Genomic DNA, 18517 nt, shown 5'->3' with positions numbered 1-18517 from the left:
GTATTAAGAGTTTCACAGACTCAATCACAGAATATCCTGAGTTGGAAGGAACACACAGGGATCATCGATGACCACCCCCAAGAGTCACAGCATGTGCCTGAGAGCAATGTGCAACTCAGTCAGGCTTGAACTGTGCCTGCCTCCCTGGGGAGCCCGTTCCCGTGCCCAGCCACCAAGGGGTTACCTCAGTGAGGTTTACTGAGATCAGGCAGCTTTGTCAGAAGTAAAAAAAAATCCTTATTAATCTGCTGCTTGTGAGATTCTGTAAATGCCTTTGTTGTACTAAAAATCGTCCTTTAGGATGATCAGTGAAAAAAGTCAGTTGCATCTGTACTCAAAGATGCCATTTAGTGTAACATCGATTTGTTTTAAAATAGTGATCCAAATCCAGCTGTACATGGCAGAACACACAAAGAGTTGGAAGATTGCTGGATATCAAAAAATATGTGTGCATTCACAGAGAAGGATACTCAGAAAACACACTGAAATAAAATAGGAAATTAAGCATTTGAAACATTTGAAATATATGTTATGCTTAATTTCCCAGTCATGAATACTAGAGAATGAATATTTGAATTATTATGAATTATTATCTATGCATATTAAATGCATACTTAAATACATAGTATAGTTTATGAAATGAATAAATGCAATTTAAAATGCATGCAAGTTTTAGTAAGTAGAGATATGCTTCTTGTAGAACTACAATTTTTGTAGTCTGTAAGGCGAAAGTAGTTAGTGAGTACTGCAGAGATTTGGAGAAGATGAAAGAATTTTCTTATGGTTATAAGCTGCTCTGGAGCTGTACATTCTGTCACTGACCATGCTGCAAAGCTTCTGCGTGGTGAAGGAAACCCAGTTTAACTAAGTCATTGAAACAAAAGAACAGTCTGTGCATGCCTATTTTAGCCAAAGGTTTTTTGCATCATGACATATTATGTAAACTAACTTTTCAAATGAACTTATTTTGTATTTGAGTGAAAATCCTGCTGTTCAGGACTGGTGTGAACCACTGTGTCTTTCAAGTTGGCCCCTGTAAAAGCGTGAATTTTGTTCACTGTACTGCTGAGCTTTGACCTGCAGGACAAAACTGGTTCTGCAACTTGACTGACAAAAAGTAAGAACTTTGCAGTTATGGGTTTGGGCACTTACACAACCCTTAGGGTCCATGCTGAGCTTCTTTTCAGTTAGTTTTCTTCTTTCTGCCCATTTTTCTCTACATCTTTTAAAAATAATAAATGCATTTCTTTTGTACAAAAGTCATGGGTTTATGATGTCTCCACATCTGATTGAAGAGAAGCTCCTAACACAAAATATATCACAGATTGATAAATATGTAGAAAAATCAGTGGCCACACCATAAAAGACACATGCCACACTGTTGGGAGCTTCCATCCTTCATCTTTCTGTTCCACAGCCCCTGTGCAGACAATGAAAATTATGATACAGCTTCTTTCCCTCACAGCAATTTCTGAAGATTAATACCATCTTAGGATGTGCTTGAGTACTATTCTAACAATGAGTGTTCAGGAAAAAACTGGAATAAAACTGGTAATTTTCTTTCTAGGGTTGTGTTTAATGAGTGAAGTATAAACAAGGTCCAGTATACCCAGTGACTGATGAGGTTTTGGCAAAACATACTGGTGATTAGTGATTTTCACTGTCCATTTTATATATGGGCAGTGGAAAAATAGTGGCCACACTGTTCATCTAATGTCCATGTCACTGTCAATAATATAAGGAAGGTTGATTTCTTTCCTCATGCTGCCATATCCTTCCTCTTTCCCTAGGGTTGATGTAGAAGTCACCTTTACTCACCTCTTGTGGTTGTCTCTGAAGATGTACATAAAACAAATTGAAATCTCTTGATGAAAATCATCTGAGAAATGAGCATTTGGTATGCATTATTTTTTATGCTGTTTTCTTTAAAAATACCTGCAGACCTTAATAATTTCTGAAGTACATATTAAACCAACAAGTACATGATTTGCCAGTGTTTCTTGAAGTATTTGGTTAATCATCTTCACACAGGAGACATCAAAACCCAAAGTATGCTCTCTTTTCTGAATGATTAAGCCAAGCTTCCCATAACATTTCACTAGAAAGTAGGGCCATGACAGACTGCTAACAACAAAGTGAAATCTGCTGTGAAAAAAAAAAAACCAGAAAAAATGGAAAAAGGAGAAAACAATGACACTAAAGATGTGCAAAGAAAAGAAAAAGCCAAGATGCAACTCAAAAGAAATATAGGTTATTTTGACGGGGTAAGTTTTATTGTAGGATCAATTGTTGGAGCAGGGATCTTCGTGTCTCCCACAGGGGTGTTAAAACATTCCTTACTCAATGTTGGCGTTGCACTAACGATCTGGACTGCATCTGGGCTGGTTTCTCTGATGGGTGCCCTCTGCTATGCGGAGCTGGGAACCGCTCTGCCCTTCTCCGGAGGAGAATACAGCCATATTAAAAGAGGCCTTGGATCCCTACCCGCCTTCATGTTTATCTGGACATCAACGTTTACCAAGCCAGCATCAAATGCTGCTCGAGCCTTGCTGTTTGCTGAATACGCCACTCAGCCCTTCTATGGCATTTGCCCCGCACCAGATGTGCTGAAGAAATGCTTGGCCTTGGCCGTTCTCTGGTCCCTGGGGATTTTGAATGGCCTCAGTGTCAAAATGGCTGCGTGGGTGCAGACAGTTTTCACTCTGCTGAAGATGATGGCCTTGTCCGTGATTGCTGTTGGTGGCATAGTTTTCCTTGTTGCCAGGCAAAAGGAGAGTCTGGCCAGGTTTGAGGACATGTTTGGCTCAGAGATCCCCAACGCCTCACAGGTTGCCGAAGCCTTCTTCCAGGGACTGTACGCATACGGCGGCTGGTGGTCCCTCAATTACATGGCAGGTATTCTGCTCCTCTTCTTTAGGTTTAGTTCTGCTGCTCTCATTCTTGTGTTCCTCAGCTTGTTTTGGGAGAACTTGTCTCTGCTTCAAGACCACAGGGTCCTTCACGTTTTACATGGGTCTTGTGTTTGTTGGGGCTGGTACAAGAGGCGTTGTTCCTCTCTAGGGAAGATTCCTGCTTTTTGTGCAGAATCAAGCTGACATTTCCAGGGGCGTTCAAAAGAATCAAAATAGTTAATTTAAAATATGCATAAAAAGAATTTTTCACACCTTAAAAATTTGCATTTTGTCTTTCTCAGTGTCCATTCACTGTATTTTTAGGAAAGTACTGAGTTATCCATGCCAAACTATGTGTGCATAGATAATTTCTATTTAAATATCTGTGCCTTAATCTGAGGTTATGCAGCTGGTTTGTACATGGACAAATTAATTTTGAATTTTCTTAGAATGTAGTAATTTTATGGGATGTATTTTCTTGGGAAAGCAGACTTTTGAAGTCTAACAAAAGGTGAAGAGAGATCCAAGGAAGGTCATATAAAATTTTTCATAGAACTTGTACTCTAACATTCAAAAGGTTTTTGCATATCTATTTACTCACCCTATTCTGTATCTGATGACGTGGCAGTAATACATGAGCATTTTTTCATGAAAGCTACAGAGATGGTGTTCATGATGTTAGTTAAATTATTGGTGTTTTATAGTATCATCAGATTAATCGAATTACATTGTAAGCAAATGGATATTGCTGTTATATTTTTAACCATTTGCATCCATTGACCTCGATCATGTAAAATATTAAATAAACTGAATGTGTTAAATGCATAACACAAAGTTCAGTGGTGAGGACAGTGTGAAAATTTGGTTAATGTTTAAAAAACTGACTATTATCTTTATAATTCAGGTACTCCAGCTTTAAAAATAGGCTGTAATTTAAAAAAAAAGTAATATAAATCAAGAAAGTATGGTTTTCCTCAAAGGCGAGCTCTTTGCTTTTTAAGCCTGGAAAAGTACAAGACTTATGGTAAAATACTGATTTATTTTCTGATCAGTTAGCAGTACTAATAAATGCCATACACTGGGCAGCACAGCTGTTTAGACAGATGTAACCTATGCAATAGTTCTGAACAGAACTGAGTTTCCAATTCTTCAACAATTACTTCATTTCTGTGAGCTTCAGCTGATAGATCAGGTGCCAGCTGGATGGCAAGACTGCAACAAGGAACAAAATGAATGGAAAGATAAATTTAAATTGGCAAATTTGGTGATTATCCTCTTCTGAGCTCAAAATTACTAAGTATATTTCTTACATTTGAAATAAATCCCAAATTTTCTGATAGTATCTGAATTCCAGTGTTGTGGTCCTTCAGTCCTGTCTCTGTGCACCACAACCAGCACAGGGATCATGGCTCAAGGCTGATGTCCTGAGCAGAAGACAGAAATCAAATGTGAATGAGAAAAGGGATTTCTGCCTCCTAAAAAGAGTTTAAATAAGCTGTACATTTGACTTTTCACTTATTCTCTCTTGTTAGTTATTTGCTGGTAATACTCAGGAAATTGTCTGTAAATGCTGAGGGAAGTGGGAACTGGAGAGGGAACAAGACGAAGGAGTGAAAGAGATGAAAAAGAACCTTTTTGATTGAGATGAGGGTGATTGAGATTAGGGTTCTGGAAACCAGCTCCATCTTTTGCTGGGACTATGACATGCTCAGGAGTGTGTGCCAGTGCCTGAGTTGTTCACCTGCAAAATTTGTTTTTTTTTTCTTGTTTGGTAAGAGTAATTCTAAGCTATCAGGCTTAGCACTAAACAGTTTTCCTCCACCATCTTTGCACTGGAAAAGACAGTAATAATCATCAGAATCCATCTGGAAATGGCCCCCTTTTAAAGCCACTGCATTATTGCTCTTATGTCTATACCTTCAGTCTTTTCTGTTACTTTTTCTGTATTTTTTGATATAATAGCAAAGAGAAAGGTTTTGAGTAGGAATAGGCAAATATGCTCAGTAAGTTCCAGATCAGGACTCATGAAGTGATGTAAGAATACATAATGTGACTTTGGAGTTTCATTTTTAAGCTACTGATTTTCAAGTAAAGCTACTTGCAAATTTCCTACCAAATCAGTTTTCTCATGTAAGTCAGATATGTGCTTAATCAAATCAAAGGGAAATTATCACTCCTCTTGTAATCTTTTTTAATCAATCAGCTGTTCATCCAGCCCTCCTTCCAAAGAGTTAAAAAATAGATAAATAAAAAGAATTTTTTTAAGCTTTCTGATATTAACCTATTTGAGAACCACTGTAGGGCTTCACGAGCAGAGAATTTAGCAGCCATGATTAGGGATTGGGACAGGACTTTGGTATCAGTCTTATCAAACTCTGCACAGCTTCACCCCTGAAAAACCCTTGCAGAAGCTACATTGTTTGCTTCATTTGTTTTAAATTGTATTTTTCAGAGGAGATGAAAAGCCCCGGCAGAAATATCCCCTTAACTGTGATGACTGCTGTTCCTGCAGTAATTGTTTTTTATTTACTGGTGAACATCTCATATCTGACTGTCCTCACACCTAAGGAAATTGTCTCCTCAGGTATGTATTTAATATTTTTTTAATTAAAAAGGAGTGGACATTAGCATATCCATCTGATGTCAGTGTCCTGGGTTACTTCTGCTCACATAACTTCACAGTCCAGAAATTTGGGTTCATTTTTTTTTTTAACAGAGAATTCTTCCTTAATTTTACTCTATGACACAAGTTGGACTGAATGCTGGCAGATTGTTGAAATTGTTGGCTTTTCCCTACACTGTCTGTAAAAAGAAATCAGAAGTGTACAAAAACCTGGAAAATAAGGTGAATGTCAGGTCCCAAGTACAGAGATGACCTTTGTTTTCCTGTAGTTTAAATTTTCACTCCTCCTTCTTTCCCTACCTCATGGAGTCTCAGGCTAAAGCCATTACTCTTTAGGAGGTGGACAAGTCTAACATGTTCAGGAGTATAGAGAAGACTATGGACACAAAAATGTAGCCATTTTGGGTGTGTATTATTCATGATAAATACTGTGATTCCTTAGAAGAGCCTATACAAAAGGCCAGTGTATGTAAAGTCTGTCTCAGATCCTGTACCAATAAGCTGCCCATGAAAGCTCCAAGGGGAACTGTATTTCTCCTTGATTGTCCAAGCAGCACATTTTAAATCCCATTGTAATGAGACTGAGCTGCCAGACCTTGCCTACAGGTGTGACAAAAACCATACCTCATTTGGATGGATCAATTATTTTTTTTCCTATGGAAAAAGCTCACTAATATAAATGGGAACAGTGGAGCTGTCACTCAGTAACCTCATATTATCGCTCAGCCAGTGTCAGGCCATCTGCTGGGAGAGATGGATCATTTGCATGCTACAATGAAGGAGACAGCAAATACCAGACTATCCATGAATAGCAGCTGCCAGCTGGCATGACCAGCTCCATGCATAGCAGGGGAACTGTGTTTATCCAGTTGGGAAGATAGCCCTAAAATTATAGCACTCTTTTAAACATTGCTTGTTCATGTTCCTTCACTAATTTTTTTTTTTTTTTTTTTTTTTTTTTTTTTTTTGAGGAGGGGGGCACTGTTTTCCCCATCTCTAATAAATTCCTGTGCTGCAAGATGTGTGTTCCTCATGGCATTTGGTTATAGACCCACTAAATAGTGTCCTCGTAAGAATATCAGCTATAGCTAATATCCAAGCAGTATTGAATATCTCTTGTTCAGAAACAATCTTTCACATTTCCCAGTTCAACCCAAAGCAAAATCTCATTAATAGCACAATTGTTGACCCATCTCTGAACGTAGATGTGCTCCTGTTGGCAGTTTCTTGTAACAACAGATCGTGTCACCACTGTGGTCACGCCAGGGACCAAGGAGTTAATTGTCTTTCCTTCCTCATGTGTGTGTTTGTGATGCGGGATGTGAGATGCAGCTCACTCCTGCTGGGAAGTCCATGACTGTGGTATTGGCCCCAGCAGGTTTCCCTGACTTGCTCTGGCAGGCAGCACTCCTTCTTGCTGTTATCCTCCCAGGAAATGCTTAGTTCCTGAATTAAATACCCTTAGGATTGGATTTGTGTTTGACTACTGCAACAAAAAAGCAGGCATTGCTGGTAAATAATAGGTGTTTCTTGTATTTTAAGTTTTGTTCCTGTTGAGTCTGTTGCTTATTCAGAACATGGTACTTGCAGTACACTAATTCTTTGCTTTCTTGCAGTTGCTGTGGCAGTCACTTGGGCTGATCGAGTGATCCCCTCTGTTGCCTGGATCATTCCTCTCTCTGTTGCTGTCTCAATATTTGGTGCCCTCAACAGCAGCATGTTCACACTTGGTCGATTAAGTTATGCTGGAAGTCAGTCAGGACATTTACCTGTTTTAATATCCATGCTTAATGTCCACTCCTGTACTCCAGCACCAGCCATGATTTTTTCAACCACCATTGCATCCATTTTTATCATCCCCTCTGACCTTATTACATTAACAAATTACTTTGGATTTTCTGCCTGGCTTATGATTGGATTGACTTGTGCAAGCCTGATTGTACTTCGATACCGGGAACCTCATCTACATCGACCATACAAAGTAAATGGGTCTAAGTTACAAAATATTTTTATAGATTTTTTTGAGTCATGGGTAGCATGCAAAAGGTACAGAAGAAGTGCAGATTAAAAGGGGATAGTCACAAAAATACAAATAATAATGCTTAGACCCTTATTTGAAAATTTTGTTTCACTATAAAAAGAAGAGAAACAAACAGATGGTCTCTGCACCAGAGAACTTGCAGTTCAAACCAGGAGATGGTTCTTTGCAGAATGCGGGAGACTTGCAAACAAGGTGGTACCATACCAGTGTGGAGCAGGAACAAGAACAGTATAGGACCCATTGTCATTCACAGTTAATTAAGCTTTGATCTGCTCTCACTTTTCCTGACACAATCAGGGGCATTAAGGATAGGTTGAATTTCGTCTTACTCTAGCAGTCAGAAAGCTGGGTTAGAAGTATATGCTTGTTGTGAAGGCTTCTAGGCACCCAGCCCTGAGTGTCCTATAGGAATCCACAATATTATATGTGAACAAATGGATTTCCAGTACTGCCTATCTCTCCCTCTTGACAATAGAAGGAGCCTAAACAAATATTTTAGAAAGATTCCTCTCTTGTAGGCAATTTGAGTCAGATGACTCTTGTCCTGGGTGAATTTATAGCAGCATGAAAAATGGTATTCTACTGGGGAAAAGAACACATTGTTACTCTTATGAATGAGGCATAAAATCACAGTTGGTTCATTTATTTCCTAAACCACTTTTTTTCTTTCTCTTACAGGTGTTTTTACCTGTTCCATTTGTGATGGTGGCAATGTCTTTCTTCCTAGTTCTAGCTCCCATAGTCTGGTCTCCAAACCTGCAATATGTTTACGCTTTCCTGTTTATGCTGGGAAGTGTTATTGTTTATCTGCCTTTTATACATTTTAAATTGCATTTTGCATTTCTTGATAAAATTACTTGCCACTTACAGCTCCTGTTAGAAGTCTGTCCTGCTGATGAATCTGCTAAGGGCAAATGTGAGTAATGGCAGATATTTAATCCCAGTACAACTAAGAGCCAACAGCAGATTTTGTTTAACTGAGACTGTAAACAGTACAACTTAGCTGTTGATGTTATATATAGGTGTGCATGCATGCATATGCATATATAGGTGTATACACATATATTGCAAACTTGCACATGTATGTATGTATAGACACAGAATCACAGAATGAACTAGCTTGGAAAAGACCTTTGATACCATCAAGTCCAACCTATGACTTAGCACCTCCTCATCAACTAAACCATGGCATTAGCATAAGTTAATATGTATGTGGTTTTGTGTCTGTTTGTATAAATACATAAATGTATACATGTACTAATTTAATAGGTGCAAAAGATCTCTCTTAAACTTGCAAAATCTGTAAAATGTTCTCTCTTGCTCCTGAGAACACAGTTAAAAGTTGTGTATAGTCTTGTAATAATAGAAATGACTCAATCACAGCACAAATAGTTATCAATATTATCCTACAATAAGTGAATAAATACACACTTAATAGCATCATTATATAAATGCACTTTTGGACTTATAACTAAATTGTCTGGATTATTCTTAGTTTGCAGTAGCTCATTGATTAGAACTTCTGGTTTTAAAGGCTTTATATTTCTTTCCATATCCTACTTTTTTTTGGCATGAATTTATTTTTAATAAAAACCTTTGAAGAATATCATGAAGGTGACTGAGATATTTTTAAATCTTAAGAAAACTGTATATGGCACATCTCAGCTATTTTAGAACAACACATACAAATTCAAGGTGAAATCTTACAAAGCATCAAGTAAGGCAATAAGAATTATTTATCTCTTTCATTACAGAAATAAAAACTAAAGATATGTGGATTCCTTTACTAAATTGTTTACATCTTAGCATTAATATTACTTTATTCCTTGATTTCTTTTTTGTGTTATTGAGAAGTAAGAGCTTTTTCAGGCCTCCTTCCATCCATTTTTATTTTGTTTATGAAAGCAAGATAAATTAATTTTTTTTCTTCTGATGTTTGTGCCATATTAAATTCACGGAATATTTAATCTTAAAAACAAATTACCAGTACATAAGAAACATCATGTATGTAGGTGATTAATCTATTAAGATATGCTGCTTTTTTTTATAATTACAATGGAATTACAAATATAAAGTGAAACAGCAACACAACCAGTAGATGGCCCCAGCCTAACATGGCTCTTCCCCTGTGATCTCTGGTTTGATGGATGTTATATTGGTGAAACTGTCTTACAGGGCATTATATTATAACACAGTTGAATGAAAAAAATCTTTCTACAATATTCGATTCAATGATATATAAACATTTTAGAGATCAGAATGATAGAGGAAGAATTATTCATAGCTACCCGAAGTCTAGGGTGCCCATCAGTAAAGCTGGGAATCAACTGAAGGTTTAAAAGGATTTGACTTTGCACTGGAATGAGCCCCGAGATGAAAACAAATACATGAAGAAAGTGGCTTTTCTCAAGGTGATAATGCATACAGAATGAAAATTTGAAGAAAAATTTATACCTTTTAAAATGCTGTATGAAGAAAAGTTCATACAAGGGAGGAGTGCAGTGATTACAGCTGAGCTGGAGACTGGATCCAGCTGAAAGCAAGAAAGGAATCAATGTTTAATTTCACTTCATAGTGCTATTGGAAAAACATTTTTCTTGGTATTTAAATTTAAAAATCACAAAACTCATCAACATTGTAGAGGAGTAGTATTTTAAGAACTGAGTTGTAAAAGGAAGAAAGGATTTTACTGTGACCAAAGCATCCATCAGTGATTTGTACATGCAGGCATGGCAGTGCCACAGATTTTCAACTGAGCTTGAGCAAGTAATTTATTTAAACCTATATTTTAATATGTAAAAGAAAAGTGGAAGTCATAAGGAAAAAAAGTGTATATAACAATAATACTGTGTTGTAGGCCAGATGATTAGGAAAAGCAAGCATCAGGGCGAAGTTGCTCAATTGGGTGTGTTATTTCCATGTAATTTCTTGTCAGTGTGTCAACTCTCTGTTTAATTCCGTAATGAGCTGGGTACCTACTGATTATATATGTCAGGGTATGTTTGGGTAATTGGAGCATGTATTTGTTAAGGATACAGACTTCAAATATAGAGATTTAGCAGTTTCAACAAGTCAGGGAACTCAAAAGTCCCAGTGAAATGTAATATGAAATAAATTGCATTTATATATCTTTCTGGAATGTGAAGTAGATAGTTTTTATTTTAACAAAAATCTAGGAAATGGCACATAAGCTGGCATGTACAAGATGAGATGATTTAGAATAGGTCAGAATTAAAAATATCCATGCAAGCTTAAGCCCCTCTGCAAAGGCACCTTTCAATGGCCTTGCTTTATCAGATCAGAGTGTTCTTTCTATATACCCTTACCTCATTTATTGGATAGAATGGATGGTGCCAAATAATTCACTATAATTTTCTTCCCATTTCAACATGTGATCTTGCATTTTGTTTATCACTGTCTTCTCAAATGCTGTTCTTGATAGACACTGTTGACTTCTTACAGACTTTGCTATGGTGTTCCTCATGACAGCACCTAAGCACTTCACAAACAACCACTAGTTTCTCTTGACTCTCATGAGCTGTGTCAGTGGTATCATCTTTGCTTCCTTAAAGTAAGTTAAGCTGATGTGCAGGTTGCACAACAAATCCGTTTTGTGATGTTCTCTGAGATCCTTCAAATCACATCAAATACCTCGGTGGAGAACCATTGATGAAGATTCAAGTCCACGTATGGATGTTTCTTTATCTTTGGAAGCAGGGCAAAGAGCCAGGGAATTGCTGAACATACATCTGGTATGGCTGTTCAGACACTATATACAGATTTTCATTTCTATTCATTCCAGCTTTTAGATGGAAATGAAGTATGGCCAAAATTGCTCACTAACTTTGGATGCCTAAGATGGGGTACCTTGGAGCTGATTTTTCATTGTAATTAGTAAATTCAGACTGCCTACAGTCCCCTGAAATTAAGTTCCAAGAATACTACAAAAAGGAAAGAAGGGCAAATTATCACAGTCCCTTTGGTTTAGATGAATAGCTGGTATCCTTTAGCTCAACTTCTGACTAACTGTGGGTAGCTGCAATTCCTTTAAGACCTACAGTCTACTAAATGTTAAATTACAATGATGAGATTTTAAAATTCCACAAATCAAATGGGGAGAATTTAAAATTTGGTATAGAAAATGAGGAAAACAGAATTAATTACAATTTTGAAAAATTAGGATGTAAATGATTCCAGTATGGCCATAGAATTTTATAGAAAAAGAGCAGTGTGTATTTTGGGCAATACTCAAATTCCTAAATCCAGCAACTGTTCTGCAAGTGCTACATCATTCACTACATCAAATTCCTCTTCTACTGCAAATGAGGGATTGGCTGCCTTACATTTAGCATCTTCTTCAACAAATGTTGACTTATTCCCACATCCAAGAGAGACAGGGTTTTGTGAAAAAGAAGGCTCTCATTAAATGACTCCCGTTGGAAAGAGACTCGCATAGCTGAGCTGAATTAGCATTATAAAAGCAATCCCAGATATGGTATTGCCCATGCCCTGAATATGAGTCACTGATGTTCCCTTAATGCAGCCTTTCTTTTGCCTGAGTGTTTTAGAATGCTAAATCACAAAGAAGAAAATACAATAATAAATTTATAAAGATTTCTTATTGTTGCTGGATCATTCCACATCTCCAAGCAGTAAGCATAAAGGAAAAGAATTCAAATTTATAACTCATGTTAGCTACTCTGGCCAACAGCAATTCAATATTTTAACATTATAGCTTGTTTCAGTTGGTCTCAGCTGCTTTCCTATTTGAATATATCTCAGAAAATGCTATATGGAAGTGTGACTGTTTTATTACTAGACTATATCAGACATTTACTCAAATTTTTAATTTTTTTTTAATCTTTGACTTCATAATTCTTTTAGGCTTATGCATACTTGCATGTTTCAGAACTTTAACCTTCCAACAAGTAAAGATAGAATGGTGATAATTTTTTATCAATACTGTACTGACTGGCCCATTTTGACATGTAACCTCCCTATCTGTTTTTCTACGTTTCTAACACAATATTTGTATGTATGTCTGCTTTACCTTTTTTTTGTCCTTTATCTCCTTAAAAAGACAATGTAAAATACAAAGATTATCAGTCTTGTTTTAAAAATTACTTGTAGCTACACGTCATGCTAATTCCATGTGTGCTGACTGCTTTACAAAAAAAAAAAAATCACTGTGAGGCAAACCCCAGCACAGAAGAAATAAAACCCCCAGTAATTATTTGTTTTACTTCCCTTTTCATGGTTAGTGTTAACAGTGATTCCAATAAAAAGGTAGTCAGCTAATAATGAACAGCTGTATGTGGTTTTTTGTGCTCTGATGTGGTGATATTTGGTTGGAACCTCTGGGTTACATGGGGGAGGATGTATGAGGAGCTGCCTGTAGCTGTAAAGCCATGAGTGGTTCAGACTTCCTATGGGGAATTATAAGAGAGAATTCGGTTGTGAGCTGTAAAACCTGCCTGCAGAGGCACATGGCAGCACAAAGAAGCACATGGCAGCACAGAGAGGTTTGTCTCCACTGGACCCTGTGGGGAGGAGGTGTCACACGGCAGACCCCTACAGAGAGGAGCCTGCTGGGAGCTGACAGCCGAGTGAACAGCGAGTGATCATCCCATAAAAGGACACTGAGAAAGTGTGTTGCTGATGTGGCGACATGGGATAGGTCACACCAAATAAAGAAATACTGTGCCTTAGAAAAGTGTATAAAACCAACTCACTCGTTTGACTAAACAAAATCAGATTCCCTGCCGGTCTGGGTCTGAGATTCAATCGCCGACAAATGGTGCCCCCTGTGAGGAATTTATTATACACCTATCCGTTCGTCTGTCGGTGAGCCCCATGGGACTTGAAGTACTGCTGCAAGAAGCAGGAATGCTGGACAGAGATAATCCCTACAAGTTGTAGGTGAGCTATGGGGGACATAGGGGATGGAGTATCTCAGGAACAGAATGTCCCAGAGACGTTAAAACAACGTTTTAAAGAAACATGGCAGGAAAGTTGAGTCTACAGATTTGAACAGACTCTTGTTCTGTGCAAAGAACTGTGATTCATCTTTAGATAGGACATGCGGCGATGCAGCACTGACAAAGCTTTTGTGTCCATGGAGGACAGTGTGCAAGGTGCTCATAGCGCATGTGGCACCCAGAGAGCAGACAAAGAAAGACACTTGTGCCACCGCAGCAGCTGTGCTGAGCCCTTCTGTGCCGCCAGTGAGGGACCGTAAGTCTGTCAGGGCTGTAGGAGGAGAACCAGAAGATGACCTGTCATCCCCGATCCATTTGACCCTGGAGGGAAGCTGGACAGTACCATAGAAAAGCACGCGCCACCCTGCGCCATACGGCATCAGCTGGAGCCGGGAAGTCCTGTCCTGGTAGCATGTTCCCTCTCTGTTTGCCCCCTGTGAAAGTGCAGCAGTGGCAGATGCAGCAAGGGGGAAAGGAAGCGCGCGACGCCGGGGAGCACACGCTGGCCAGCGCATGGCGGTGTGGCGCCGGCGAGCACATGGCAGAGCTGCGCCGCGGCGGCGAGCGCATGGCGGTGAGCCATAGCAGAGAGCACATGGCAAAGCCACGCTGCAGCATCCCCCACACCGCCGACAGGAGGGATCAGAGCTGGTGGTGCCGCTGCTCTGCTCAGCGCATAGTGGGGGCTGCAAGGGGCTCTCTGCATGTGAGAAGTGAGGAGATGGGCCGGCACACCTCTGCCAGCTGCTGGACCCGCACTGCCGTGCGGCCGGCGGGACCTGTGCAAGCCAGCGGGGGCCACACCGTTATAGCCAAGGCTCCCGTTCCTTGCTGACTCTCGGGAGCTGATACTGTACAGGAAAAAAAGACTAAGTGGACTCATGGCCCCCTCCTCAGGCGTGGGGGGGTGGGCTGCAGCATACAGCATTTGCACCAGCTTGTGTGAGACTGGCTGCAAGCTAAGTGTGTTGTTCCTGCAGCTGGCCCATAGAACTCTTCTGTTTTTGTTATTCAGAATGTTGACCCTATCTCAAAGATTGCTTTTTTACCACACCACCTTGTGACCCCTGTGCATTGTTCTGATTGCTTTTTGTGATAGATAATAATTATAATTTGTAAGCTATTTTTTTAAGCAGGAATTAAGCTTGTTACCTTTTAAAACCTCTTAGAGTGTTCATGTTAATATAATTGTAATTTTCCAAGACCTAAATTTATATCTATTCTGTGAAACAATGAAGTATTTAAGAAATTAATGATATTACCTTGCTTATTTTTACTCAGTGCACACTTGTTATTGTATTAGATGTATTATTTTACTGTTCATATTAAGAAAACTGCATGTTATGTTACACATTTTCTTGAATTTAGTAAGTTGAAAAATGTTCGCATTACATATTGTTAGAAAAAATACGGGGAATGCAGAGATGGAGTGTGCCCCCCGCCAAAGACTAAAGAAGTTTATATGTTCTTAATTTTTCAATTGCATTCAAAATGATCACAAGATATTAATAAAGTTTCTAAGCAATTTTATAAGTATTTTAGGGAAACCCTCTCAGACGAGGCTTGAAGCTCTGGCCAAACCCTAGCCCTGGCTGACTGGAGATTATACCATCAAACCCAAGTGTTTCTGCCCTAAAAGTGTAATCAAGTCATTTTGACTTGCTAATTTGATTTTACAAAAGCTGGACCCTCTTTCAAAGTAAACTTGAAAGTCTTGCCTAGGAAAGACTTTCTAAGTCTTCACTGTGAAACAGGACCTTCCAGCAGTTGCAGACTTCAAGTGATGGTAAAAGTTTTAGACAAGTTTACATTGTTTCTCAAAGTTCTATATGTTCAATCACTGTCATAATTCTTCATTGTATAAAACAGAAAAGGGGGAATTATGGGGAATTATAAGAGGGAATTAGGTTGTGAGCTGTAAAACCTGCCTACAGAGGCACATGGCAGCACAAAGAAGCACATGGCAGCACAGAGAGGTTTGTCTCCACAGGACCCTGTGGGGAGGAGGTGTCACATGGCAGACCCCTACAGAGAGGAGCCTGCTGGGAGCTGACAGCCGAGTGAACAGCGAGTGACCACCCCATAGAAGGACATTGAGAAAGTGTGTTGCTGATGTGGCAACATGGGATAGGTCAGGCCATATAAAGAAATACTGTGCCTTAGAAAAGTGTATAAAACCAACTCACTCATTTGAATAAACGAATCAGATTCCCTGCTGGTCTGGGTCTGAGATTCAATCGCTCTTCCTGACTTTATTCTTATGTTTGATATATGCACTGGGCATATTGCTAAGGTTCCCCACATCTCAGTTTCCATGTATGCCAAAACAGAAACAACTGTGTTTTAGCAACTAACAGGTCAAAGGGTATTCACTTGTGACCTTCTCTTCTGTATCACAGTTAGAAGTTATTCTTGTCATTGTCCTCCATAACTTATTTCAAGTGATGGGGGATTCTGGGCGTTCCCAGTTCTTACTGGCTTGATTTGGAGGGGTAAGACCTGTATCTGCTTCAGGAACTTTGAAGCTGTTTCTATTTTTGCTTTGGAACAGGAAGTAAAGCATTTTTAAATTAGCAAGTTTGGATAAGCTGCATCCTACAGGTTTAAAGGCACTGTTGAGGAGTTTGGCTGTTAATGCTCATTTTCAGTAACTCTTGCTACACCGGGGAAATTTCAGGAGTGCAAAAGAAAGGTAACATGCCAATATTTAAATAGAATAAAAGAAATGAGCCAGGAAATTATAGTCTTGTCAGTGTCACATAATTCCTTGGAAAAAGTAATGGAAGAGATAACAAGAAACTGAATTAATAATGAATTAAAAGCGAGTAGCAGAATTAATGCCAGTTCATTTGTGTTTATGGAAAATAATCCTATCAAACCAGTTTCACATTATACTTTCTGTAATATAGGTTGGGATAAAAGCTGAAGAAAATGTGATTTTGAGGTTCACCGAAGCTGCAGACTTGACAAAGTAGTTACACCACTACAAATCAATCTGTTTTGTTTGGCAAATTTAAAAGTGACTAGGGTGTTTCATCATCTTGCAAAGCTACTAAAATGAGCCCTATTAGCAAGCCTTTGTGTGTAATATTGGCTAGGGATTTTCTCCTTCTTTTGACAGCAGAAAAAGGTATTGTTCCTGGCAGCAAGAGCTAAATGTGTTTGGGCTGAGACTTCCCTATGTGCTGCTACATATACAGTAGGTCTTTAGTGTGAGGGTGGTGAGGCACTGGAACAGATTGCCCAGAGAAGTTGTGGATGCCCCGTTGTAGGCCAGGTTGGATGGGCCACTTGGTCTAGTGACAGGGGTCCCTGCACATGGCACAGGGGTTGAAATCAAATGGTCTTTAAAGCTTCCCACCAGCCCAAACCATTCCATGATTCTGTGATGGTGAAGTTCTAGGCTGCAAGGGGGACTTTCTATAGGAGAGTCCCACCAGAATTGGGTGTGGTCAAGCCTAGAATTTTGGAGAGGGGCTGTTGCTAAGCAACCTCGCAGCCTTTCTATAAACATTCCGCTGCAGTTGGCACATAGGGTCCATCTCTGTTACTCCGCCTGCATGGGTATGTCTTGTCACTACTGTAAATGTCCTAATTTATATAAAGTGTGGGCCTTTGTGCTTTGCAGCCAAGCTCTTGAACCTGAGCTTTTTTTGGGAACAAGTGCTTGGGTCTGTTTAAGACTTCCAGGTCAGAATATGTCCGGAAGGGTGTATTTGGCAGGTGCTTCATGTGTAAAGCTTTTGGGCACAGTCAGTGTTTAAATTAGCTACTGGACTCCTCATTTTAGGGTTGCCAGGTCCAAAGAGATCTTCACACCTGAGTCTCTGTTATGTGTGGGCTGGTTCTTGTGCACCAAAACAATCACTTTATGTTGTGACTTTCAGTAGATTGAACTTGTTCTCTAAATCAATTTTCTTGGCACCAGAAGCACCTTCATGCTTAATTAACTTTTCTTTCATGCTTACAAATAATTTTCTAATGACAGGTCGAGTTAAGATACTGCAGAAAGTGGGATACAAAGTGAAGCAGTCCTAGTGTTTCTGTCTGTGTGTCTGTAACTTAATTCTCTTTGTGAAGCCCACATTGTTTTCTGAAAGGTTTGCAAAATGTAACAGCAATGAGATTTTTTCCCAGCATATATGGTCATAGAAAATCAGTGTAAGACCTTAACTCCAGTTACAAGAAGAATAAGCAACCTTAAGAGTTGGAGTCGATGATCCTTGTTGCTGCCTTCCAACACAGAAGACTGTGATTCTGCTGTCTGAGGAAGACTGTGAACTATAAATGACTTAATGCTATCATGCAGAGCAACCTAAGTGCGATGACAAACTTCCAAAGTTCCTTTCTGTTATCTTACATGATCTTCAGAATTCTTTTTTTTTTTTGCTAAATGAGATTTTTTTTATTGTGTTCAGCAAGAGGGGAAAATAAATCTGAAAATGGTGTATGTTTGCAAATGCTTAACTGCTTGTTCTTAAATCCCTCTGTGAAAAAGTAAACGTTTGACCTAACTTTTAAGTAGTGTTGAAAAACCTGGCTGGAGGTCAACGATTTGCTTTGTGCACACTATATTGAAATGTTGTACTGATTATGTGGGCTAGTTTCAATGAGGTTTTTTTGTACCTGCCTATCTTTGCTCTTACATTTTGTATCTTAGTACTTCAGAAGCAGCCTTGCAAAAAAGTGGATGACGGGGACTAGATTTGTAGGGTATTTCACATAGAGGAATTATTTAGTTGAATTTTTAATTTAGCTCAAACAACTTCTTCCAATGCCTATTTTGGTCTAGAAAACTATTTATTTTTGCTCTCCAATTATAGTTTAACATCTTATAGTCATGTCACAGCTGCACTCTAGGGATGGAGGAAATACCTTCTTCAGAAGAAACTCAAAAATAGCAGTGAAATGCTGCAATATATGCCATAAACTATGCTTTCTGAATTGCCTTATGACTTTTGAATGGACTCTGCTTATGAACATC

The 18517-nt window shown here is 38.9% G+C and overlaps 1 protein-coding gene across 1 annotated transcript; it reads left to right on the top strand.

The window, feature by feature from the left end:
* Nucleotides 1-2082: 2082 nt before the first annotated feature.
* On the top strand, nucleotides 2083-9161 carry SLC7A13 (solute carrier family 7 member 13). The gene is made up of 4 exons (XM_069006013.1): nucleotides 2083-2895; nucleotides 5344-5475; nucleotides 7131-7495; nucleotides 8234-9161. The coding sequence occupies exons 1-4, from the start codon at nucleotides 2172-2174 to the stop codon at nucleotides 8477-8479; spliced, it is 1467 nt and encodes a 488-aa protein (XP_068862114.1). The 5' UTR covers nucleotides 2083-2171; the 3' UTR covers nucleotides 8480-9161.
* The last annotated feature ends 9356 nt before the right edge of the window (nucleotides 9162-18517 follow it).

Source organism: Aphelocoma coerulescens, chromosome 2, assembly GCF_041296385.1.
Source record: "Aphelocoma coerulescens isolate FSJ_1873_10779 chromosome 2, UR_Acoe_1.0, whole genome shotgun sequence".
Lineage (NCBI taxonomy): Eukaryota > Metazoa > Chordata > Aves > Passeriformes > Corvidae > Aphelocoma > Aphelocoma coerulescens.
This window is presented reverse-complemented; position numbering and strand designations above follow the sequence as displayed.

Excerpts from the sequence above, each read along its gene's own strand:
- SLC7A13 (XM_069006013.1), top strand. The coding sequence starts at position 2,172 with ATGGAAAAAGGAGAAAACAATGACACTAAAGATGTGCAAAGAAAAGAA. Across the intron at positions 5,476-7,130 it reads TAAGGAAATTGTCTCCTCAG|TTGCTGTGGCAGTCACTTGG; the intron begins GTATGTATTTAA and ends GCTTTCTTGCAG. Across the intron at positions 7,496-8,233 it reads ATCTACATCGACCATACAAA|GTGTTTTTACCTGTTCCATT; the intron begins GTAAATGGGTCT and ends TTTCTCTTACAG.